The 27,528-nt window shown below is 36.2% G+C and overlaps 1 protein-coding gene across 1 annotated transcript in view; it reads right to left on the bottom strand.

Annotated features, from left to right (window-relative positions):
- Positions 1–27,528, bottom strand: part of CAMKMT (calmodulin-lysine N-methyltransferase) — a 220,070-nt gene that overhangs the window by 187,612 nt on the left and 4,930 nt on the right. The window contains exon 3 of the mRNA XM_086743713.1: positions 18,141–18,205. Coding sequence (XP_086599839.1) covers positions 18,141–18,205 — 65 coding nt within the window. The remainder of the gene's footprint in view (positions 1–18,140; positions 18,206–27,528) is intronic.

The following is a 27,528-nucleotide window of genomic DNA, read 5'->3' as shown; positions in this document are numbered from 1 at the left end:
CTCAAGTGCAATACACAACCTGTGCATGCTTTGAGCTTAGGTAGGTCTTGAGGAAAACAGAAAGCAAGACTACATTGTGCTACTCTTTACATACATAAGTCAAAAGTTAGAAGAGTGACACATTTTTTTTTTTTTAACCATAAGTTTTTTCTAACTTTGTAAAAAAAAGGTAGAAACCCTAGATGCTTCCTAAAACAACAGAATCTTGATTTTATATATTATTTCGACTCACACGGGTATACTGGAATCTACTACCAACTGCTATATTATGGTATGCAATTTGACCACCACACACTGGTCAAATATAAAAATATATAAACATATAAATATTTATATATTTATATATAAAATATATTTTTATATATGGTTCATATATATATTTAAATATATATAAATATGTAAATATATATATATATTTATAGCATTATGACTCCTAGGATGATTCAGAGTGTAAGGGTTAGACACACATATGAAGATGCAGAGTACTTTCAAAAACTATGATTGTTTCTGGGTACATTTTCTGCAAAAGCATGCCAGTTATCTCAGCAAATGCTGCTTCACAACATGAAGGATCCTTAGTCTTGTGATCTGAAGTCTGTGAACAGAATTGTTAGAGCACAAAATTGTATACAAAATTACAAGTGTTTCCATTAAAGTAAGATCAAGGTTGTCAAATAAAATAATTGATTTATGAAATGACAAAATTAGCTAGGAAATGCCCCTACACCCTTAGCACAGCTGTCTTGCAGGTATACCTCAGGAAGCAACATGTAACTAAGTACTGCCACATACTAACCTTCACAAAGGACAACTACTTCCTGTTGTTCACAGAACTAAAGGCCAGCATTCATTTAATGATAAAATAATCAATACTTACACTTCTGTTAACCGTAGCCCCATTTCTTACTTTCTGAACTTACCTTTTAATAGAGCAGGCTTCTCTAGTCTTTAGCTTGAAATCTGTAGGCAGGCTACCAGAATTCATTGCCTGCTTTTCAGTGTTTCTCTCACATTGAAAGACATCCAACCAGTCACCCCCAACAAAACAATTCCTCCACCTCACAGTCCCTTCCAACTATGCTCCTTACAGCACATAGTGGTGTCCCTGGAGACAGACAGAAGTCAGAAAGATTCTTTATTCACATGAAGCCCTGTGGCACAGAAAGAGGAAAAACATCCACTTAAAGTCTTGAGAGTCCAACGCACCTAGAACCTAATTTTTTTTTTTTAGTATTGACATTTCTGCTTTAGCTCTTGAAATCACCATTTTAGCTGTGATTTGCTTCTGCAGATCAAATACTAGGCTTTCAGAAAAACAACATACTAGCCCACCATCACAGAGAACCCTCTGGTAGATGGAAGAAGAGAATCTGCTCTCCAACCAACAAGTACCTGCACGAACCATGAAATCCCCACTTACACAGGCAACCCTAAATAACGGTGCATTTTGTAGAGCCAAGGACTCAAAGTTAAAACATATTTCAGTGGATATTTTTTGAGGTAAAAAATAAACATCAAAAATCCCATCATCTGGAATATCAGTTCCTCCATAGGTTGTTAGCAGGATGCAACTTTCGGAGGAGCTCAACTTCTTTATGATTACACAAATAACGTAAATGAAAGCATTGCAGCAGTCTACAAAGAGCAGCAGTTACAAGAATAAAATATGTATTTCACCTGAGCGGTCACAGGAAGGTGACGCACACAGAGATCCCTGGAAACATCGTTCTGTTGCTGGCCCTGTGGGGAAGATTTTCTGGCGCACCCACAATTTCTCTCCAGCCCTTTTGAATATGAGCCAGCATAGCCTCTTCTCCGCCTTTGACTTCTTGTCTCGGTCCAGATACTCTTAGGATACATTCATTTCATTCACTGTCATTTCATCCCAGACCAATCTCTGGCCAATCTAGTTTCTCTCTTGGAAAAAAACCTTATCAAATACGTCTTTATTTCCAATTCCTCCTCCTGCCCAGCCACTACTGTTTTACTCATTCTTCCTCACCACATGCTCCTTGTTTTATGACTCTTTCTGACTAGGCTTACTGCTTGTCCCACTCCCGCCTCTTAGTATCAGAAAGTAATATGGATCCTTTCCCCATATTTAGGGTATGAAGTCTTGTGGTTGAAAAAAAACCAAACAATTTAAAGATTAAGAGCAAACAGCCATAGCAGTATCTGCTACCGTCCTTCAAGTTGTTAAATATATATGAATGAAAGTTACAAAAGCTACAAATCATTATATATATATATATCTACAAACTACAGAATATGTATCTTCAAAACACACAAAATAGTAAATATATTAATATGAAAGCAGTAATATATATTAAGAGTTAACTGTATTATTTAAGTATTCTTTTTTGGAATATCAAGTACTAAATTTGTTTGGTTGCTTACTTCTATGCTATCCAACAATCAAATTCCCAATTAAAAAAGTGTAGGAAAATTTGCTACTCATTTTTATGCCAGCTTTCAATTATCATGCTCCTTATTATTCAGCACTGAAAACATTTCAATAGTTAGCAGATTCTAACCTGATTCAAATTAAAATAATTTTGGGCGCTTTTTAAAATCAATTTTAGAGAGAAGACAATGTTTCTTATTCATTTGACAAGCCCTGCCAAAGACAATGAGATCCTTTATATTACTAAGGCAAGTCAATTGTACTAAAAACAATTGAAAAAAATATGACAGTAATTCAAAAGCTGACAATGCTTTCAAACATTTGGGGAAAGATGCCACATTGCAGTTCCAGTTCCATCATCTTACAATATTTACGTCACCAATAAGATTCCATTTCAGGCAGGGTCAAAGTAAACTGTCAGGTAAAGAAAATCTTTGACAATATCTTACTAAAAACCCCCTGTTAAGAATCCAGGTTTTCTTCTTCCATATACACAATGTGAATATATGTAATAATTATATATACCTATATATACACACACATTAAAAAGCCCATGCCAATTAGAATGATTTACTTAAAAATCACAGGATAATATCTTCTGAGCAGTATATGCATATTTCTCAGTTTGGAATAAGAAACATTTTGCAATTACAAATAAAATATCTATACTTAAATGTTTAAATTTGTAAAAGGATCCTAAAGGATATAACTGAACTCCTTATTTCCAGGATTCTGATTATGTCTTATTGATAGTTCACACTCAACTATTACAACAGTTGTACAGAGCTCTTTAAAAGCCAAAGCCAGATAATTCTGTTTATTTGAAAAAAAAAAAAAACCAAAGAAAATTCATATAATGAAAACACAAAATTTTCATTAAGAGTTCTCACTCATCAGCATTTCAGTCTGATTCCAGATCATCCTTGCAGAATTACCTGGCATAACATCTTCCCCTTCTGTTAGGCTGTCACTTGCCGTAATGAACTAAAATGTGTAGCTGTGTACTTCAATACCAAACATTTACCATATAATTTTGTGTAGAGCACATAAATAGAATTCTCAAAAGAATATGCTATAGTAATTATGAGGAAATACATATTTGAAATTATGAGAATCACAACAGATTTAAAGCACTTAAATTACCTCTAGCAATTTTTATGTGTCTGAAATAATCTATATTTTGCTGTATATACTGTCAACAAAACTAAATACTTGGAATTCTGTACAAATATATGTTGTTTGTTATCATAATTACTTTTGCCTGTCACAGGAAAGTGTGAGGTATAACTTCTGGAGATGAACACAGGAGACATGCAACTGGCTGCTACATTATGCAAATATTTACACTGTAAAGCGTTTATCAGCCAGAACAAAGATTGCAATGAAAAAAGTCTCTGTGAAGTAGTTGGTCTTGAAGATGTATTTAATCCCAATACTATAATCTAAGGTTTTTTCCAATGCTAGGTATGACAGCATGTTTCTAATTATGGAACTGGAAAATTCAATGGGAATGGGAAGGAAAAATACTTCAACAGGTGCTTTGAAAATAATTCAACAGGAAGTTTATCTGAGCCAACAGTTATCAGGTATTATTTGGAGAGCTTCAAAAAGCTGTCCATCTCTCCCTTGATTCATATGATTCTAGTTTCTTAGTGTATACTTGGGCGTTTTTTCCTTAAAATTATGACAAATTCAAAGACAATATATTTTACTATCCATTTAGAAACTAGTGTAGAGATCTTAGCTTTTAAATGGCAAACCTGTATGATCATTTTATTCTTGCGTATTTTTAAGCATTTTGTTGTTCCTGCTGCCTTTTTTTGTAGGTATACAACTTTAAAAGGCAGTTAAAAATCATTGGAGGATGTTGCCTTTTCTACTACTACCATTTAAATGTAATTACTTTTAAGTAAAGGCTTACAAAGCTGTTCTCATTTTAATGCTCAACTTTTATACTAAGTAAAAAGTCCACTTCTTCATGAGAAAAGTCTCAAAATTCTTTAAGAGTGTGCCTATATACAACAAAGGATAATTTAATTGCTGTGTGCCTTTGTTCCTAAACATTAATAAGTCCTTTAACTTGATGGCTATATGTCACAGTTTCTTTATAAAAAAACAACATAAACTGTGTTTTGTGAAATCTAAATATAGATCAAGAAAGTCACAAATGTCTTATCAACAAAAAAGAAATTCAACACAAGCTTCAGCTCGTACCTCAGACCCATGGATTTTCAACCATTTTCAAAGACTGTTATTAAAATAAAACCAGATGCAACGAAATCAGTCCCTGTTAGTAATCCTCTCCCCTCAATTTGAGTTATTTTATATAAAGAATTGATTTGTGGTTTCAACACTTTCTCCCAGATCCATGTTTGAAAGCAATGCCTACTAATCTCAGCTGGCAAAGAGAGAACCATTACACTTCGTAAGCACCAATAGTTCGCACTGCTTACTAAATAACTGCACTAGTCCAATCAAAATCAACCCAACCAAACCCATTCACATAAAAATCTATGATTATAACATCTTCCTCTGTTACTTTAACCTAGGAAATAGCATAGAATTGACTCAGATTCACTTGTCAGTAATTAAGCCTCTCCCACAGGGCGTGGAACACCCCTTCCTCATAGGGAATTTATATTGGTTAGTTTTCAACAGAAAATATAATGCATGATTTTAAAAGCAGATTATAGTTGTGGACAAAATTATCCAGCTAATTCTTAGTAGTAATAAAAGCTCACTGTTTATCTAGCTAAGCTCATTTTTAGTAGAGTCTTTAACCACACAAACAAAAGGAAGTAATATTTTCTACTTTGGGAATGTCCAATTAAATAATAAATAAATCTACAAATTGCCTCAAATTGCCACAATTTCAAAATGAGAACCAATATACAGCAAAGATAAGGACCCTGTACACAAGCTGCTTGGCCACATTATGTTTTATTATGAAGACATTCTAGTAGTTTTAGCCTGACAGAATTTATACTAGGGTGCTGATTCATAAAACGGCTTAAGAGTGTACAGTGTTTTAGCTGTGTGAAGAGGTAAACTTCAGGGAACTGGGTATGCACTTAAAGTGAGGCATGCCCAAAGCTGCTGTTGTCACATTCTAAATTTGTATCTACTGGCAGATTGCAGGTCGCTTTATTTTTTTTCCCTGACATACTGTCACGAGGGATTACCCGATACATTTAGTAATATTTTTTCTTGTCTCACTGTCCAAAAGCAGCTCCAGTAAGTGACCACATAAAAGCTCAGAGCCCATTTCCTTTGCTAAGTCAGGTGTGCTGGCCACCCCTCCTTTCATGAAACCACCTGGTAAGCATTACAACCATTAGGCTTGTGTCTGAAACCAAATAAATTCTACATAAAATCTGAAGCTGTCACATGGGAGATTAGAAGAAAAAAAAAAAAGTTATTCCTTCCATACTTTTTGATGGACATAGTTGAAGCATCTAAATAAAGCAAAGGATTTAAGATTGTCAACGCATCAAGTTAGGAACTGAAAGTCCAAAGTGAGGGAGAGTCACTGACATACAAATCTTGGAGCGCCACCAGTAGTTGTGCAGAAATGCCTCCTTACCTGAAGGAGGATTAAATTTTATTGTCATGGCATCTAAAAATCAGTTCAGCAATGCCCAAGTTTCTTTCCTGAAACAGCTCTAAGTCCTTCACTTTCAATAGCCCAGATAGGTGGCATTTAAAACGAGCAGGCACTCCTGAAAATGTAGCACAGTTTAACAAGAAGCCTACGATAAAGCTACATGTGGGAGAGGTCAGAAGCCAGGTCTGCTAGTGGTCCTCAGCATGCCACCACTGTAAGCTGTCTTCCTTCTGTCTCCCATTTCTACCCGAGGTACAGCTCTGTAACAAATCTAGAGGCTTATGAGACTTCCTACCTGTAAAATGGATCTCGTATTTATTTCACAGATGTGATGTTGTACAGATTAGTTAACACCAAAAAAGTGCTTTGGGGAGTATAGTGCAATACTTACTCTCTTCTGAGCTGACATAAAACATGCATTTAAACAAGACAACAAAACTCTGCCTTAAAATATTGGAACTGGCCTAAATATAAAGAGAAACCTAAAAATTAAATTGGGGGAATCTAGATACTGAAATGCACATTCAGCCAGCACTAGCATAGATGGAAAGAAAGTAAAGTTAATTCACAAAGCACAGGTCACAGTTCAACAATAAATACCAATAAATAAGGAGTTGGTGTTAAAAGGTATAACAGGCTCAAATTATTTTATTTTTAGTCCTGAATATGACCTGCAGAATTCCATTTCTCAGGTGCAAGAAGCACAAACACATTTGAGTACTCTCAAATTACCAAAAAAGCTCCAAACAAACAAACCCCACCTTGCATTATTTTACTTTCCGTCACATTTATGGAATGTCAGGTGATGGGAGACACAGGGTATAAGGGGAGAGAGTTATTACAATTCTATTCTATTTTTTACTAGGCTACCAAACATGTCACAAAAACAGCACACATCTCAGTGTAGCTGGAGTTCTCCTTCAGGACATCAAAGAACTACAAGACAAAACTGTACTAAAAGCTTAGATAGGATACGTCTGTATCTAAAATTATTAAAACAATGGCTTTCAGGAAGTGAATGAAATTATGAGACAGAAAATGATCAGGTGACTTTCAGCGTAGAAGAAAATAATGCATTCTATAATTAAGTATAATGCTTCATTCAATTCATCCTCTCCCTCATCTTCACATAATTAAAAACTCAAAACAGATCCATGTTTTTCATTCTTTTGTTGTATATTCCATTATATAGTATAACAACAACAAAAAAAAGAAAGTACAGATTCTAATTAAAAAACCATTCACCAGAGCAACAAGATAAGAGGCTTGTATATAGGGCAGAAGCAGTAGATGTCTTATATCCAAACTTTAGAAAGTCTTTTAACAATTTCCTGAGAAACACAGTCCAAATAAAATTTGGCTAAGATAGGTGCAGAGCTGATCAAGAAAAATGACTCAATAACAACATACTGTAAAAGTAGGTGGTTTTATCAGGTGGAGTTTCCATAACTACGTACACCAGATTGTGCTCCTTTCAGTGTTTTCATTGATCATCTAGATGATGGATGGAATATGCTTATTAAATTAGCAATATATCAACCTAGGAAGTTCAGTATGTCGAAAGACAGGCTTCAAAGGACAAAAGCAATTAATTGGGAGAAGTCTGGAAATAGAGGAGGAAGTTCAACAGGGGCAAGTACCAGGTATTGCACTTGGCTAAGAATAATCCGCTGCATAAATACGCAATAAGGAATAACTGGTCCCTTTTGAAGGGGACCGGAATCTTACAGCAGGTCAAAAGCTCAACATGAGTCAAAGTCATGCTGTTGTACGAGAGAAAAATACAATATTGGGATTACTGGCTGTAAAATACAAAATCACCTGGTTTACTTAGCCTTTTGAAGGTCTCAACTGGACTACCGTGCCCAGTTTTGGCAAACACTCTTCAAGAAAGACACAAATCAAATGTACAGAGTCTAAAGAAAAGTCAGAACCTAGCAAAAAATGTAGCTTAAGAAAAAATGATGGAATTTGGCTTGCTCAACATAAGCAAAAGAAGAGATAGGCAAGGCCATGTGATGACTTAAAATACCTAAAAAGCTATTACAAAAGAAAATTTCATTTTTGCCAATGAGCAAAACAATAATAAGTTTTAGTAAAAAAGACTACCATTAGATTTTCTATCAGTAAGGAGAGCAGATGTGAAAACTCCATCACTAGAACCAGTCTGTTCTGAATCTTTGTTTTATGGGCTAGTTACTCAGGTGTTTTGCAGGTGGACTGCAGTTTTAATTAAAAATCACAAGGCTGGGCTTCCAGTAATTAGTACAAACATGCGGTTGCACACATGTGCCTCATACATTTTCCATCTACCAAACTATTTTTATAGGAGGCTCTTTAAATATACCAGGCTTACCAAAAAAGAGTTCTTTAGATTTCTAGAATAATGCCTTGTCCGTTTCTTTCCACATTATTGAAAATATTTTGAAAAATTATTTTAAAACATAGAATTTTACTGACATTTCATTTTCTCCACAGAAATGTAACTGAAGCGTTATGCATAATGAAGAACAGGGACTGTCCACTACAGCCACTGATGAGACCAAACTACAATACAGATAAATGTCCCATCTGATGTGCAAGTCAGATCCCATCAGCAGCTTTGTGTGATACTGGACAGAAAGTAGCTCCTCAAGGATGTACTCCAAGTATGGCATTTCTTGAGCATGTTTTGCACCTCATGCCTGTACTTTTGTGACAAGTAGCACTGAAAGCATGGCTAGAACATGGCAAGTAAAAGGAATGGTCAAAACAAAAAGAACTATTACAAAGAAGCACGCAAGTTCCACCCAAACTGCAACAACCTGCTGTATATCAAGCTAAATGAAACTAATTTGAAGCTATTTATTTCAATTATGCTCTAATTTGAAATATTTTAAGAGAAAACTCTACAATGCATGAAAAGACTATCTTAATTAATAGCATAGCACATCTTAACGGGATGCTTCTAATTGTTATCTTACCCTATCTCAAAAAGGTGATTAAGATAACTTATCTAATGTAAAAGTAAAACCTATTAAATTAATTAAAATAATTAATACTGTTCTCTTTCTACCAATCTAATTAAAGGTGTTGTACCCCACCTTCAAGTTCTTTTAATTAATTTAAATCAAAAGAACCAACTTCTCATGATAATCAATTTAGAATACATGGAATACTCTCAAAAACGCTTTAGATTACAGGTCAATACCAGTGCATAAAGTCAGACTAGCACAAGTAGTACACTTAGGAACATACTTATGCCAACAATTTTTATAAAGATTAAGACAACAGATCTGATACAAAAGCCCAGCTAATCAGAGTGCCAAGGCAGAAAACACTGCTCAGCAATACAGAAAAGTAACTGCAGTTGCTCTAATAGATTAATATGTTTTCACCAAAAGGTTCTCGTTGGAATATCCTGAACAGCAGAACCAACTATTACAAAAACTTCAAACTGACCAAGGAAGAAAGAGGGTGCTCAGAAGAGCTCAGCTGGGCTTCTTCACCTCCCACTTCTCTGAGCTGGTGCCATGTTTGAAAGTATAGGCACAGAGTCAGGTTATGTTGGAATACACAGCAGAAAAAAATACTTTAGAGGAAACAGATCCCTGATCACAGTTATGATTATTCTTTTCACATATAAGCTCCTGATAAACAGATGATTTTAGTGAGTGGGGAAAAGCAGAAGACTGCAGGACAGTACTTAAAACAGACAAATCACTGATGTTCCATCAGAGAACAGTTTCATAAAAACAGTTCTGGTAGCAAGAGTAATTTAAAAGGTACCTGCTTGTGCCCATATACTTATTTTCTGCTCCATTCCATAAGCTTTATTCCAGTTATGTCAATTTGACTGCTTGGGATGATGCTGTAAACTGAACCAGTGAAGTGAATTGGATGGGGGAGGGGAGGGAGGAAACAGCTGGTTTTTCTTAACCCTGATCATGAAATGTTTTATTTAAAAGGAAGCTGCATAGTGAATAGTAAATTGTAGGTATCATAAATACAATATTTCATTCAAAACAACACGCATCGTTGCTATCCAAACACTCTTCCAGTCAATTTATTTATTGTTGAAGACTTTTCTAAGAGAGTGTGAGGTTCTGACACGGTAAACAATTTCAAACTACCACACCAGTGGAATGAGAGAAGGCTCAGAAGCCAACAACTGGCAGTGTCTTCAGGTGAGAATACCTACTGAGGCACAGAGAGGCAGGAAGCATATTCAAGTTAGTATGCTTTTCACCACAGAAAACAAGACATTTCCTCTATAAACAGGGGGGAAGCTTTCACAGCAGCATCTGAAGAATGCTCTCTGCTCCCTTGCTGATTCTAGGTAATGTTACACGAAATACAGAAGCACCTCTGCTGCCATAAAGTATGCCATCCTATGCTTTTCCCCAGGTGGTTTGATGGCATCCATCCTTCCAGGCATGACAAATCAGTAGCTGCCACGATCTCTCTCGGCAGAGGAGCTCAGATACCTTAGAGTCACACAGTGAGAGCTCTGAAGAAACAAGTAGCTTTCTGAACACATCCTTCATATACTGCTACCAGGAAAGAAGACACCCCTCTTGTTCTAGTTATTTGAGGGAAGGAAGAAAGAAGGAAACGTTTTAAAGTAGATTTTTAAATTTTTACTTTAAGTAAATAAAAAGAAGTTACACAATTACCAGTTTTAAATAAGCATAATTTAAAAATTAATACAATCTGAAAAAAAAAAGAAGTGAAAACTAAAAGGAGAAAATAAATTTATCTCTATTTTTTTCCTTTATACCCATTTCCAAAAAAAAAAAAAACCCCAACAACGTGTACTTGAAATTTAAGAAAAATCATTCTCTCTTCTTATTTTCATGAAAAAATATTATAGGGAGGGGCAAAAATATTCTCCAGTTATCTAGTTCATTTATTTGGGGGCAGGGGAACACATTAAAAAAAAAAAAAATTTTTTTTTCCAATATAAAACTTGTTGCAGGGACTGGAATTTCTAAACATAAGATTAGCACAAACAAAACCAGTTCTAAAGATGGTGAGTAGGTGTATCTGGACAGTAGCTATGGACAGTAACTATATCCAGACACTATGTTTTCAGGAAAGTATGCAACATTTTCCAATAATAAAACTTTTTTTTTTTAAATTCAGGAAAAAAGTGAGTATGTAATTCTACTTTTTCTGGATTTCACACAGATTACCTCTTTTCCCGTGTAAACAGAGGCAACAGCATTTAAAGCTGTCCTGTTCACATCTACCCCAAACTGAAAGCTTAAGACTTTGCAGGATCTACTTGCCCACAGGAGCAACAACTTTGGCGTGTGTGCCTGGGCAGCTCTGTAACTGCAGCACCCTCTGCTGCTTTTTCAGTTCCAAAACATGTAATTGTACACAACTGAGTAGAAAATAAAATGAATTTGTATTGAACATGTTTCTTGAAAATGGTTACATTATTAAGCAAAGCCATGTGCAGCTTACAAGAAAATGTTTTGCTATTAAACACAGTACATTTGCAATTTTACATACTCGAGCACTCTGGAATATCTTGTTCCTGTGTTAACATCACGTGGATACTAGATGAAAATCTCAAAACATGATGTATTTCACTGCTTAAAATTCTCCATTAAAGATGCTGTAGATTGCTTAGACTGGTAACAATAAGTAAATAGGTTTGTATTTTGGCCCTTGATAATTTCAGTTAATTTAAATATATATATATATACACACACATAATTTGAGATTATTACTGCAGTGATATAATTCTACAAGCATTTCAGTCACAACTCCTTTCTCCCACTAAGAAAGGCAGGGGAAGGTGATACTCTCAAAAGCTCATTCTTGCAGAATTTTCCTTGCTTTTTGGACAGTCTGTTGCAGAAAAGATTTTTCTTCTGCAAGGATGAACATGGCATGCGGCTCCTGAAGCCAGCTGATGCTATCTCACAATGCCACTACTGAATCTTCTGCCTGGGATCTAGCTTTTTTTTTTAAAGGACTATCTTAGGACTAGAGATGGTCTCAGGATGTACCATCTTTTTAACAGATGGCATACTGTTGTCTAAAGTGAACAGACTGATCCTTTCCTTCATTCCAGTCCTCTTTTCCCTGCCTCCTGTTTATGCATAGAATTAAAGCTGAATGAAGTGCATTTAGCATTGCATCCTGTCTGTGTGGAGAATTCCTTTAGAGTTTTCACGTCGAAACTGCTCTCTCACAAAGGATGAGCAGCAGAGAAAAAAATTTTCTCATTTTTCTAGGAAAGTAAAAACCAATTGTAATTTGTAGTTTTCATTCACAGTAGCAATCCTACAATGAAAACGCATCTTCAGAAATCTTTCTGAAGAAGACAGAATACAAGTGTAGGTACCAAGTGCATTGTGCAGAGGCTATTTCCACAGTTAACACTTGGGACCCATTTACAGCTGCTGCAGTTGGCTCCACTTCTGTCCTGAAGTTTTACTGGTAAAAGGCAGCACTTTTGGAAGCAGTCACAAGTATTCCTCAAAAGCTGCCTACTGATATTTTATATAATGCTGCCAGCTAGTGGCATATCTTGTACTGAGTTGATACCTACTGGGAGTGTAGAGAAAGCGGTGTTAACTAGAGTCTGCTTTACCACTCCTCTTTTGATGGTGTACGGTGATGTTGCTGTTGAAGATCATAAGCAGAAAGATCAAAAAGTGAAACAAAAAGACCACAGAAATGCTTCCTAAAAGAGCTTGTTTTAACACAAGGTACTTAGGAACATTACCAGAAGAAACAAAAAGCTCCCATCAAAACCACACAAACCATGTTATTTGAAACAAATGATTATGTTTAAAAAGGATGTAATGCAACATGTTTCAGTTTTTACAAAACCTAATCTGTGTAATACACAATTATTTCATAATCTAATATTATCTAGCAAAACATTAATATTCCTGATAAATATTCAGTATGGCAGCCAAAATAAATGCACAGAGCACTAAAATATTTATCTGTTTTCTGATAACTCGGTCCAAATAATTTCAGTGAAGTTTAGTGGTCAGTAAATAAACTCTGACTACGCAGCATGTCCGAAAAGAACATTAAAGTTTATAATTATTCAATGAGTCACCTCACAGAGCATGTGGCTGTAGATGGGACTGATAATATGTTCAATACTGGCTAGCTCCGTTAGTATTTGGTATTAGAAGAAATAACCTATTAAAGACCATTTTAGAGATGTTTGTTTTTTTTTTTTTAGGGTAGATTATAATTTCATAATATGAAGTTCTTAAAGAACATCACAGCAATTGTAAAAAATAGTCAACTTAATTTTAGAAATACTACAACTGTAGTTACCTTTGCAGGTAAAACAAGGCAGGATTATTAGCCACCATTTCCACTTTGTGGGTTAACACAAAGACAGACAAAAAATACACAGAAAAAGGTCAAAGAAAGAGCCAATTCAAATCAAGGAATACTGGGAGTGCACATAAATTCAGTCAAGGATGATCCAAATAGAGCACTCAGTAAACATATGGTTGAGGGAACTTTACTATGATGCTGTGACAGACACAGTTACCCTGGCTTGGACGCTGGGAACATTTCCTCCACACAGATGGTCACAAAAAAGAAAGATTATTACACTCCAAGACAGTATTGCACACTGCCAGAAGATAACTATTTTACAGTTACCCTAACAGTGTAATCTAGAGTGCTTAGTAAAATGGGCATAAATCAGTAATATGTACATCAATAGAGACAGACATTTACAGACACAGACATTTAAAAATAGGGAAGCAGTGAATCTGGAAATGATTTAGCGAGCACTGTATATAATAGCACAGCATGAACCCTCAAAGCAATACGGAATCCAAAAGGACAAATACAAATCTTCGTATGTACAGAAAAATAGTAAGAAGAACAGTGAAAAAAAATGCCAGGAGGCCTACATGGATGAACAGGGAGTTCCTGGACAAACTCAAACACAAAAAAGAACCCTACAGAGGGTGGAAGCAAGGACAGGTGGCCTGGGAGGAATACAGAGAAATTGTGTGAGTAGCCAGGGATCAGGTTAGGAAAGCTAAAGCCCTGAGAGAATTAAATCTAGCCAGGGACATCAAGGGCAACAGGAAAAGCTTCTGTAACTATGTTGGCGATAAAAAGATTAGGGAAAATGTGGGCCCTATCCAGAAGGAAACGGGAGACCTGGTTACCTGGGATATGGGGAACCTCTCACCTCTGTGCTTGGCAAGATTATGGAGCAGATCCTCCTGGAAACCATGCTAAAGCACATGGAAAATGAGGTGACTGGTGACAGCCAACACTAAGAGCAAATCGTGCCTGACCAATTTGATGGCCTTCTACAACAGTGTTACAATGTTGGTGGATAAGGAAAGAGCAACTGATGCCATCTGTGTGGATTTGCACAAAGCATTTGACACTTCCCACATGACATCCTTGTCTCTAAACTGGAGAGACATGGATTTGACAGATGGGCCGCTCAGTGGTTAAGGAATTGGCTGGATGGTTGCACTCAGAGAGTTGGATGTTGACCCACTGATCACAAGCGGAGACCTGTGACAGGTGGCATTCCTCAGGAGTTGGTACTGGGACTGGCACTGTTTAACATCTTTGTCAGTGACATGGACAGTGGGATGGAGTGCACTCTCAGTAAGTTTGCCAATAACACCAAGCTGTGTGGTGCGGTTAACCGGCTAGAGGTAAGGGATGCCATCCAAGTGGACTTTGATAGGCTGGAGAGGTGAGCCTATGCAAACCTCATGAAGTTCAACAAAGTCAAGTGCAAGGTCCTGCACATGGCTTGAGGCAACCTCCGGTATCAATAGAGTCTGGACGATGAAGAGATTGAGAGCAGCCCTGCTGAGAAGGACTAAGGGGTACTGGTGGATGAAAAGCTGGACACAAGTTGATAATGTGCGCTCGCAGCCCAGAAGGCCAACCGTATCCCCTGCTGCATCAAAAGAAGTGCAGCCAGCAGGTCGAGGGAGGTGATTCTGTGCCATTACTCTGCTCTGGTGAGACCCCACCTGGAGTATTGTGTCCAGCTCTGGAGCTCTCAGTACAGGGAAGCCACGGACTTCTTGTAGTGAGCCCAGAGGAGGGCTACAAAGATGATGAGAGGGATGGAGCACCTCTTCTATGAGGACAGGCTGAGAGAGTTGGGGTTGTTCAGCCTGAAGAAGATAAGGCTCCACGGAGACCTTATTGTGACCTTCCAATACTTAAAGTGAGCTTACAAGAAAGATTGTGAGAAATTTTTTGGCAGGGTCTGTTGTGACAGGACAAGGGGTAAAGGTTTTAAACTAAAACAGGGTAAATTTAGACTTGATATAAGGAAGAAATTTTTTGCAATGAGGGTGGTGAAACACTGGAGCAGGTTGCCCAGAGAGGTGCTAGATGCCCCATCCCTGAAGATGTTAAAGGTCAGATTGGATGGGGCTCTGAGCAACCTGATCTGGTTGGAGATGTCCCTGCTCCTTTCAGGGGGATTGGCCAGATGACCTTTACAAGTCCCTTTCAACCCAAACTATTCTATGAATCTATGATTCTAACTACAAATGTCATTATTTCTGTGTGAGCACTGGTGTTGTGCCTATTAGAGTGTAAGTCTTGTTCTGCCATCTGCTATCAATAAGAAAGTAGCTGAAATATCAGAAGAAAGTTAACAGAACAGCTGACAGCACATCTATCAATAGGAAAGTATATGAAAACTTTAGCAGAGTATATTATTTGTGTTACAAGGATATTTGTGTTGATGGATCACAATCTAAGTACTCACACAAAGAACAAAGATTAAGAGATCATATTACCATGTTTAACAGAGTAAGGTACACTGTCTTGATCCACTGTGTGAAGCACTTTTAGACCAAAAAACCCCAAAACCACATTTTCTCTGCTGTTCAAAATAAATATCTGACTTGTTATCTAATGAACTAATACAACAGTATTTTCTCTGGGTCCAAAACGTCAGTTTGTATTTTCTTCCTATTTTTTCCCCATCATGGTTTAACCCCAGGTAACAACAAAGCACCACACAGCCACTCACTCACTCCCCGCAGTGAGACAGGGGAGAGAATCGGAAGAGTAAAGCTGAGAAATCTTGTGGGTTGAGATAAAGACAGTTTAATAGATAAAGAAAAGTTACGCAAACAAGAAAAGCAAAACAAAGAATTCATTCATCATTTCCCATCAGCAGGCAAGTATTCAGACATCTCCAGGAAAGCAGGGCTCCATCATGCTTCATGGTTACTTGGGAAGACAAACGCTGTAACTCTGAATGTCCCTCCCTTCCTTCTTCTCCCAGCTTTATATGCTGAGCACAACATCGTATGGTATGGAATATCCCTTTGGTCAGTTTGGGTCAGCTGTCCTGGCTGGTCCCAGCTTCTTCTGTACCCTCATCCTACTTGCTGGTGGGGTGGTGAGACGCAGAGAAGGCCTTGACTCCGTGTGAGCACTGCTCAGCAATAATGAAAACATCCCTGTGTTATCAATGCTGTTTCCAGCACAAATCCAAAACATAGCCCCATACTGGCTGCTATAAAGAAAATTAAGATCATCCCAGCCAAAATGCTTATTGAGAACAGTTTATAAGAATAAAGTAACTTGTTATAAAAGTCCCTCTGGCTTCCTATTCGGAGAATCTACAGCATCAAATCCCTCCAAAAGCCTCCTGTAATTTAAGTAAAGCATTTTCTTCCACATCTTAAATGTCTTAAATATAAATGTTTTTATCATCCAATTCATGATGCCTACATCTGTAGCTGATGTCAACCATAATTACAGATGTGATTTTTCTTTCTCAGACTTAATATTATTAATTTGGATATTCATATATCCCTTAGATATAATTTTCATTCAGAAATCAGAGAATAAACTTGTCTTTGGCAACAGTTAAAGAATATATCCTAAAGTATTTTGTGGCAGGATCACACAACTAGCTTAAATGTTCAGAACTGAACAAAAGCTAGCAAATTTTAAAAAGGAGAGCACGTAGTTTATTATTACTTTTTCCTTTTGAAGGCAAAAGTTTATTTGATTAATTGACCTTTTTGCTAATGTAAAGCCAATGTTTATTGAAGCACAGCTTTGGAATACTAAGACTGGACTTCTGAGATGAAATGCTTATATCAGAACAGTTTCTATATCATTGCTTCAATAAGGAGAAAGAGATATCTGGACATTTTTTTAATATCTGGCAAACTTACAGAGACCCCTTCCCCACTTTATTCTAGCAGTTTGCTTGTTTGAAAATAAACAAACGAACCTGAGAAGTAAGGCAGAATAATCAAACAAGAATTACATGTATATCTGTAAATGTTAATTATATAATAGTAATTACTTATTACATAAAAAATATTGAAATATTTTTGCTCAGCTTCTTTCCCATGATCTACCAGAATTTTATAATTCAAGTCCATTAATAGCATAGCTAATTTTATTAATAAGTATACTGAAGTAGAGTCATACTGGGTCAAACATTGAAGGTCCATTTAGGGCTCATCTTTTCTCAGGTTAATGCAGCCAGTAAGTGATGCTTGGACAAAGGGAAAGATCAGGACAAACATATCATCCTCCTGCCCTATTAATTCTCCTAACACTCAGAACTTCCTAAGCCGTAAGTAATGGCTTTATACTTAATAGCCACAATGAAGTTTTCCTGCACAATTTTTTCCCTTTTTTTTTTTAGTTGATGTCATGTTCTAGGATCCAAAACATTATGTGAAGAGGAATTTCACAACTTCATTGTGTGCTTTCTTCTGTTTTTCTCTGGTTTGAGTTTGCCCTCTCCAAGCTAGAAGTATCCTTGTTTGCTTCCTGTGTTCTTGTACTGTTTTTCCTCAGACAGCCACTGCTGGCCACTGGCCAACACAAATCAACAGGCAAAATTTTTGTCCAACACAGTTTAGCTGTTCTCATCGTCCTGTCGCAGTCATAGAACCAAAAATAACTGGCACTAGGATGACTTAAGGGTGTATCCACACAAACAACTGTGCTACATAAAACAGTGTAACTCACGGAACACTATGGTAGGATCTGCATTTCTGACCACAGTAACGGTATTTCTCAGCTAAATAAAACAGTTACAGAGAGCTCACACAGAAATATTTTATATTGATACAATTAGACTTCTATCAACTTAGCACTGTATTTAAATAAACAATGACTTACAGACATTTCCTGTGTTGTCAAAACTTGTAAGAACATCTTTAACATTTAAGAGTCCATTGTGAAATCTGGAAGAAAACATAAATAGTGAGTTTACTAACATATAAACAATAAAAAAACAACCAACCAAACCCATCCTGCCTCTTCAGAAAAGAGGTTCGCTGCATGCCTTCACTTCTCACAAACCCCTTTCATTGGAGAAGCAGCAAGCAGGTTCTACTGTAGCCACCAAGGGGAAAAGAAGGAGACAATCATTGCTCTTCAAAGTTCCATCACTGAAACCCATGAACCAGGGACATTTTTCTCAGAAAACAATAATTTATCAAAATGAAAACATTTCCAAAGAGCATCAATTCTTGTTTATTTGTAGAAGTCACATATAGGAAAGGAAGACTTTTGGTAAAGTGATTTCTTTGAAGAGGAAAAACAAAAGACTATTTTTGAACAGCAGCTGTACACACATTGCTATTTTCTCCCACAAAATCAAGAACACTTAATTTAATTAATGTGAACAATGAAACTGATTAATGTGTTCAGTGAACTGCATTTTCTTTGGTTTTACATTTGCATAACTCAAGTGAAACAAACATTCAAAACTGGGCACAATAAATTAATTAACTGAATTTCACATACCAACTGCAAATTTTAGAACACAATGAGCAAAACACTGACAGCAGCAGAAAGAACATGTACCAAAATTGAATAAAAATTTGCCTAAGAAGCTTCCTCTAAATATTATAGATGTCAGGCTAGCTGGATTCACACACACACAAAAAAAGCAACTATTTTTTTTTAAATATTTCTGAGATAATCTAGGCCCCAAATCAACACAATAAAAAACCCTTACATTTTACAACAATCCATAGCTGTTTCACAAATGTACTTAAAAAAATCTAAAAGGAATTCAGGAAGGCAGTAAAACACAAAAACACAGTCTTTCAATAATGTTTCAAATAGAGCTTCTAAGACTGTTTAGGAACACACTAATTTGAAACGGAAAAATGGAAGAAATCCACCAATTCTAGCATCTACAAAATTAGTTCTCATTCTCTCAGCTTTTCTTTCCTGAAGAAAAACTGTTGTAAGAATTTAAAAAAAAAAAAAAAAATCAACCTTTTTGCAAATATGAAATTGTGTATTTACACTGCTAAAAAAGCTATTTATAGCTTCTGATAAGCACAAGCATTAAATAAAGAAACATTTACATGTCAGATTTTGAGAAAGCCCCAAACAGCAACTACACTAACTCTTAAAAAAAAAAAAAAAAATCTAATGGAAATACAGTTAACAAACTGAAACAAGCTCATAAACACAGGCAGCAAAATATATGAAAGATGTTACAAAAGATTCAACTGGATATTACAGCTCTTCTTCCAGCTACATAAAACCAGACCAAAAATACATTCCTTAGCTGCAGTAGAAGCCTGCAAGAATTCTGATGGATCATCTGGACTTAAAATGCACTAGTACTATTTTTTTTTGGCAAGTTTGTTTTCAATCAGGTTGGACAACCGATGCAACAGAGTTAATTCAAGGGGAGTGACAAGGAAGTGGACAGGATCAGCGGTTCTGTCACAGAGCTGCCCTTTAAACTGTCCCCTGCTGACTCCGTAGCATCCTACAAACTCCGTAACTGTGCATATGTCTGACACAGTTAGGGTCTCTCAGACAGCTGTGAATTTAGAGTCTCAGCTTCTAAATGAATGTAAGATGGAGGGCGGGGTGTGGGGGGGTGGAGGGAGATGCAGAGACCGTAAAGAAATGTTTTAATCTTTGTTGGCATGTACGTTAGCGCTGAGATAACATGGTTTGGTTTTTTTCTGCCTTCATTTTTTTTTTTTATGTACATAGTCCATATATAAAGGAGATTTATCATTTAAATCTCCAAGTGAAGCAAACAAAGATGAGGATGAACAACGTAGCGATCTAGTGCCTGTAGTTCAACAGAATGCTATAAAGAAAGAAAAAATAGAAGTGGAGTGTCCTGGTCTGGAGAAGAATACAATTCATATATTTCAGGGTCAAAAGGCAGACAAAGGCAAAAACCAGAAATTATACAACCACAGCACTGGCCTCAAGACTCTCCCTAAACCAAATTCCAGGCTGCTTCCAAAATAATGGTTTATGACTGCTGATGAGAAGTTAATAGCTCTGTGTACCTTAGCCTGAAGAATAAGCTAACATTCCACAACAGATGCATGCTACACACTTACTGTTTTTAAGGTTGTCCTGAAATTTTGGTGATGTTTTATTTAACTGAATGAATGTTCTTAATCTACATTATTTTTTTGCTACACTCAGTTTTCATTAAGGATCAATTCTTCCTCTGATTATAAAACATTATTTCTATAATCAAAATCAACACACACAGATTTCAAACATATTCTTACATTGATGATTCAGTGGCCAGAAGCTTGAGGTGTCCAAGTACAAACACAACACACCCCAGTATTTGCTCTCTTGGCCAGCAGAGACATTTTGCACAAGCATCCTTTTCTGGCTGCTTGCAAGATTCAAAATCTCTAACTTTGTCTCAGCAATCTCTTTCTTGCTTTACAAATATTGTCCACGGCAAGCACGTAAGCGAGCCGTAAGTTAATGAAGAGAAGCATCCGGCTTTGCTGTGAGGGACTTCCCCTTCTCCTCAGTCTTCCAGATGCCCACTACACGCTCACGGTGAAACAGGACAGGGCTTAACAGCTGCTTCCTTTAGTCCCATCATCTTAGGAAACCTTCACTGAACAAAAGCAAGAAGCAAGCTCTATTTCCTAGAATCAGAGGAGCAGCCATTATTTCAACAGTGATCTGGATAGCAAAGCTGCTCTCTTTTACTCCAAAAATCACATCTCAGGTCTCAACTATATTACCTTTACGGACAACTTTAAGATTACTCGACATCAGTAACAGTGAACCTTCTGAAGTCAATTAGCATGATAGGAAAATACTTCTTCCTGCTGATACAGCTTTTTCTCCCCAGACTAGGCTAAAGAACAGGCACTTAAATTCCACTGGCAACCACTTAAGGAACTTTGGGTTCCTTAACTCTCTTGCAGACAAGTTTTAGGGCTGAGGAAAGCAACATGCCAACAGCTAATCTACTTGTGAAAGGGAGAGCTCAGGGAGACACACCTCCAAACAGCAATAGCCACATGTCTCTCCATTTAGAGGATTGTGTTGGTAGAGCCCGCAGACAAGCTGTGCCAGCTACTCCCCAATTCTTTTCCATCACAGATCTGACTTGCAGACTAAAAGTTGCATGCACCTGTAAATATAGGTATTCTCTAGTGCTAAACTATGCCATAAATATCATGCTACTCAGTCCTGCACCTAAAAAACACAGCTTCCAGTTTGGGATCCGCTGCTCTGCACGTAGCTCCCCAGCAGCTCTGTAACAGCTGCTGCTTCTTTGTCCCATCCCAGCAGCTGCCCCTACATTACCTAGTCCAGAGAAAAAGGCCAATACACGTCACACTTTGTTTCCGTGAACGCCTGTCAGAATCATAGCTTTCCACAGTACATCTTACAAACTGCCCATAAAGAGTTTGTAAGTGTCATGTGTCATCACAGAAGCTTGTGGTTAAATCCCAAACCCCAAAATCCCATAAATTTCCACAGGCATCTCAAAACACAGAACATTAGCATTTAGTGCTTTGGAATATGTCACGAATGTTCTACAGTCCAAAGAACCTCAAAGAAGTTCAAAGCTGTGATTGCTGAGATCAACAAAGTACTTCACACAAGCAGAGGTAAGTATCACGGAGAAAGTGAATTTCAGGCCAGTGTGCTTCATCTGATCTTGTTCTTGTAATAAGCGTTCAAGGTACAGTATGCAAAAATTCCTATGTCTGAGGTAGTGAGTTGAGTTATAGAATACAAATCTATGAATGATAAACTAATTTAACTCAGGTTTCTCCTGATATGAAGCAAAGCAAAATTCTTTACTCTGGACTATGAGTAAATCAACTTTGAATGTACAAATAAAGCCTGAGAAAGAGAGAGAGATATCTTTAAAATATACTAACGTTCCTTCCTCTCCAATTCAGGCAACACAAATGGTAGGCTTTCACACGTGTTTATAAATAGCTGTAGACAGTAGAATAAAACTAATTCTCCAGTAGCTCCCTATTAAGGTATACTTTTCATCAACCATAGTGAAACAAAACAAAGTTTATTCTGTTCTTTTATATTATTCTTCAATGGAATGAGGAAAAATAACAAAAATAACTACAAACACTAAAATTAAACAAAAAAAAAATTAAAAACTAAAATAAAAAACATATACTAAAATTTAAAAACCTACAAAAAGTAAGATATACTACATTTCCATATAATACTCAAAAGAAAGAAACCCACAACACATCACCATATGTTACTAACCTGTATACAAAATAAAACAGCAATATTTGTGGAAAATGAAAGACAGGACAAGAGTAAAAAAGCTACTCCTAAGAGTACTTTACAAAAAGGCTTGGTGAGTCTCACCATCAATTGTCACTGTGGTCCAGTAAGAATCTCAGAGTTACCTGCAAACTCTTTTTTGATCAGATGCTTTTTCTGGGGTAGAGTGCAGCAAAACAAAGTAACTCTTTTTTCACTCCAGGTTCAAGATCACAGCTTAATATGGTAAGAAACCAAAACAACGGCTTCTTTGACTACAAATTCTTTTTACAAATACACAGGTCTTGGGCAATATGACGGAACAGTCTTAGCTTGATCAGTGAATTAAAGAAATACATTGCCAAATCACTTTTTATTTCCTCATCTTGTGGCCAAGCCTTTATGCTGCTAAATCCACACATTGTCTCCTAGCACGTAATAAATGGAAGAAAGCAAGTTTATTATATCCACACAAACTGTGTAGTAGGCTACCCTTCTTTTTTTTTTTATGTCTATCCCTAAAATAAAAAACAATTAGAACTTCAAAACGTTATTAGCAGAAACATCCTATAGGAATAGCCAATGAATTTCACTCCTAAACCATCTCCTAACGTACTACTTGCCACAAATAACATGCCTCTCATTTCTAAACTAAAGGTCTAGAATAATCTAATAACTTCTTTCATATTTTCATCTAAAGGTTCATTCATATTCAGAATAAAGGCATGACATCTTGCAAAGAACACTTAACACTCTTTACAAAGATTTAACCCTTCCCATAAGCTGCTGACATTGTTCTTTTCAATTCTGCGTTTTAGTATTTGAAACATCAAATGACTGATCAATGGAAAATATTTTACCACAGAAATAACTTATTTCTTCTCTAATTGCTTAAAATGAGCCTACAATTTTAAAGTAAATCCATATCCTGAAATAGAAAATTTGAAGATATTGATTGCTTCTTTTAAAACTCTAATAAAAGAATAATTTTCCTGTCTAAAAGACAGACACCATCTCCACAGTAAGACGCTGCATCTTTATGATTTATAATTGCTCCATTGCTAAAACTGTTCATACAAAATATAAAATTAAAAGCACATTCCTGATGAAGAATAGAAGGATTTAGAAATTCAATATTAAATAAACATTTTTAAATGCCTCTACTTACATATTATATACCTTCCTATGACCAAGAAAACACTTATTTAGCACATGTATATTTTTTTAACAGCAAAGTGAAATACCCTTAGTTAAAAGAACTTGAACAAAGCTAACAATTACACATGAAAGTTTTATGAATAAGAACATATTTTTAATGGAGAAAAGATCCAGAAGGCCAGAAAGTATCTGTAATGAAAGATCTATTTTTCCACTTCAAGCTTGCAATAAATTTCACTAAAAATCGGGTTTGTATTTTTCACCTGCAGACTAGATTACTTCAGTTTACTGTATCCAAATCTGAATGTGAAAATTGCAGCAAGATTCCAGCTTGGACTGAACATGCCTACATTCTTCACGTTAGATTGCCATAAACATTCAGCCTGATACCCAGGCTGACTTCCTGACAATTCAGAGATTTATTTTTTAACTAACATTAACTGCAAACAACACTGGAGAGCAATTTCTTGTATGTATCCACCCAATTTATATCATCAAGACAAAGATGTAGTGTGTAGCAGCATCAAATACAACACAAATCCAAAAGAGACTAAACTCATAAAATGAGATTCTGGATTGTAACATATGAAATTTCATCTTGATACATCTTTCACTGCTAACAAAAAATCACACTCATCATACATTTTTTTTCACACCCCAGACCTACCATGAAGCACCCTACTACCTATACCAACTTCAAGAGATCACCTTCCACCATGTATCGTGAATTTACATTTCATTAAGGACCCTGGAGACCACTGTTTAACAAGAAGAGTTTTGGGGATTTTTAAAATGAGTCAATCATGTTGTTACTTCGAGGATCAAGTCAAAGTGGCAGATAAATCCAGCTTAAATTTTTAAAGCAAAAATCACCTTATCTTGGTGCTTCTGGCCTCCTGCTTGGGAAGACTGGTTATTAGGAATTATTCTAAAATAAACTAGTGACAGAAAAACATGGCACAAGCTCTTCTTTTCCAAATGTGAATCCAATTGAATTTGGTTAGAAAAATAGCAGCTTATTAAAACAAGCTGCATTGAGAAGTTCAGAAAAGCATGCACATGCCGAAGGTTCTCTTTGCTTAACAAACTGGTCCTGAAGTCACTTTAGAGCAGTAATTCCAGCTAGGTCATAGCATATCTGAATATAAAATTTGATCAGTTTTGATAGCCCTTGAACTGATACAGCTTGACCTTTATACTCTTTGCCAAAAGCCAGTAACAACCTCATGAACTTTCTTAAGTATTTAGTCCTGTCAAGATATTAGCTGACAACCCTTTTAACATCCAGCATATGCAATGAGCTTTCCCAAGAAGATGTTAATGCATAAGGAAAGCACATGTAGATGAAAATTCAAAAGCACTTCTGTCGAGATTTTAGAGAGGCCATTGCAACGTTTTCTTCCTGACAGTAACATATATAAAAAGGCTCTCCTACTCAAGCACACTGTTCTGGGTTTACCTGACTGATGCTCTTATTATTGTTAATAATATTCTAATAATATGCTCCTGGCATCTTATTAAAGTTGTTTCCACTGGTGAAAATTGACAATAATTAACATTTTGCCAATGGGAGGAGAAAAATGAAAGGAAGACTGACAAACATAGAGAAGATCCTTAAGGTTCCAAGACATGATCACTTCTCAAAGATCCAGGAATGCTTACTCCAAGATTTCTTATCTTCTAAATATGCAAGTTTCAGTGAGCTCGGTTATGCATGTTAAAATGTTACGTTTACCCTCTTAAACCACTGCTTCTGCAAAACCAGGGAAATTCAATACAGACTCAAAGTAAAGCAGATTTTGTTGCAGCTATTTACACTTTGAACCTGGCAAAACACATAAGAAGTATTTTCTCCTTCCCTTCTTCACTTTCCTGCAATATTCTGAAATAATAAGTATTTTCTATCTATGGCCACTGCTTCAGTATAGAGAGAAAACATTTTAACATAGAAGTGTAAGAGTAAGTAAGTTCTGATCATTATTCCTAAAATGATCAGTGATTACAATTTTTATAGATGGCTGAGTATCTTCTAGAAAGGAACAAAATACAGGGTTAAAAAAAAAACAAAACCAAAAATCCCCACCAGGAGACAGTCTCCTCGTTCTCCTCAATATATAGTTTTTGAAACCAAATGTGAGCCTGCTCCAGCACAGAAACTGTACATTTCCATTGACCAAGCTCAAAGGAATGGAACAAAATCACGCATAAACAAACATGCTTGTTCGCAGTCTAAAGTCTGAGCTGTGTCCTATCATAAGTGAAACTACTATTAGCCAAATAAACAATACCAAATAAAATGATGACATGGAAAGTGATGGAAACAGAAGTACACAAATACCAAATATTGGAGCAAGATCAGCCTGACATTCCCTTGGCTTTTGTACTGCCAGCACAGGTGAACCTTAGCTCGTCTCCTACCTTTAAACTACCGTAACTAGTAAACCAAGCGACATTAAGTGTCGCAAACCGTGGTAGTGAACTAAGGAAATCAAATGAAGAAGTTCAGGACTGCAGTGTAAAGGACTGCAGACTTGCTCATCCTAAATTGTAGCTAAATGCCTTACATTTCTATTACCAGTGTGTCTCTGGAAACCTAAAACCAAGGAACAGAGACATTGTACAAAGAGGTTACGTAGACTGTGAGCATCTGGATGAATGCATAGCATTCCCCAGCAGTTCACAAGAAACATTCATACACAGAAAAAACACTGTACCTACTTCTATTACAAACAGGCAGTATTTTCCAATGGAAAAGTTTTCTTTTGAAGCCTGTTAGCATCAAAAATTGTCAGCTTGGAAAATGGAAAATTAAGGCTTTATAAAGCTGTAAACAATTTTGTATTTTACTTTACACCCAGATGCAAATTTAAGGCAACCTACCTGCACATAGTGGTGTGGGCCTAGATTTTTTGTTTAGTTGTTTTTTTTTTTTCCTTTATTTTTTTTTTTCTTGTTGTTGCTTTGTTTTGTTTTATAACCTTGCAAAAATGTCACAGTTAATGATGGTCACTTGTTTGTGTTAGATCTTAGTTTCTAAGATAGACTTTAATTTAAAGGTCCCAGTTAAATAAAAATGCACTTTACAATTTTGATGGCTCAGACTCGCCAGAATATCCTCTACTGTGCACAGAATGCAAAATCCTACACCCTCAGCAGGGCTAATTAGAGGCTGCAAAACAAGTATTGATTCAGGGACACTTAAGTTACTGTTGCAATGATACCTTTTGAGGTAAAACCAAGTTGTAGATATGTGAAAAATTAGACAAGGAAAAGGAGACCAAAGCAGGAGAAAAGGAAAAAATAAACCAACCCCAAACAACCCACAGACTAGTGAAAGGGAGCTATAAACTCTTCTATTTTACTAAAGCTACTGAGAATTCATTAACACTCCGTCAGAGGGTTTTTCAGGGAGTTTCAGATTTTTTTGGTTTTTGAGTTTGCGTATTTTGGGTTGTTTTTTTTTTAAAAACTAAAAATCTTCATTTGTTTTACTTGCTCTAATATAAAACAGATTTCTTCATTAAGCTATAAATTGTTTCTGTAGGAAGATTTTTTTTTTATTCTTTTGTTTTGCAAATTGGCTTCCAAATTATCATTGAGATTTACAAGAACTATCAAGAAGAAAACTGAATAAAATATAGATCACTACAAAAAAGCTTTTAGAACTTTATGAATAACATGATGTCATTAAATTTTTTATTAACACTACAAATAAATGTGTTCAGTTTTTTTTATATCCTATTTATATCTGAAGAATGTCAAAACAGAAAGCTATTAGAAATATAAAATAAATGCTCATATTTGTATTCTGTTATAGGTACAGTCGTTGGTATTTTCATTCAAGCTCTGACACTTC

Source organism: Chlamydotis macqueenii, chromosome 3, assembly GCF_036417535.1.
Source record: "Chlamydotis macqueenii isolate bChlMac1 chromosome 3, bChlMac1.mat, whole genome shotgun sequence".
NCBI lineage: Eukaryota > Metazoa > Chordata > Aves > Otidiformes > Otididae > Chlamydotis > Chlamydotis macqueenii.
Note: the sequence above shows the minus strand (reverse complement) of the source record. Positions and strands in the feature narration are given on the sequence as shown.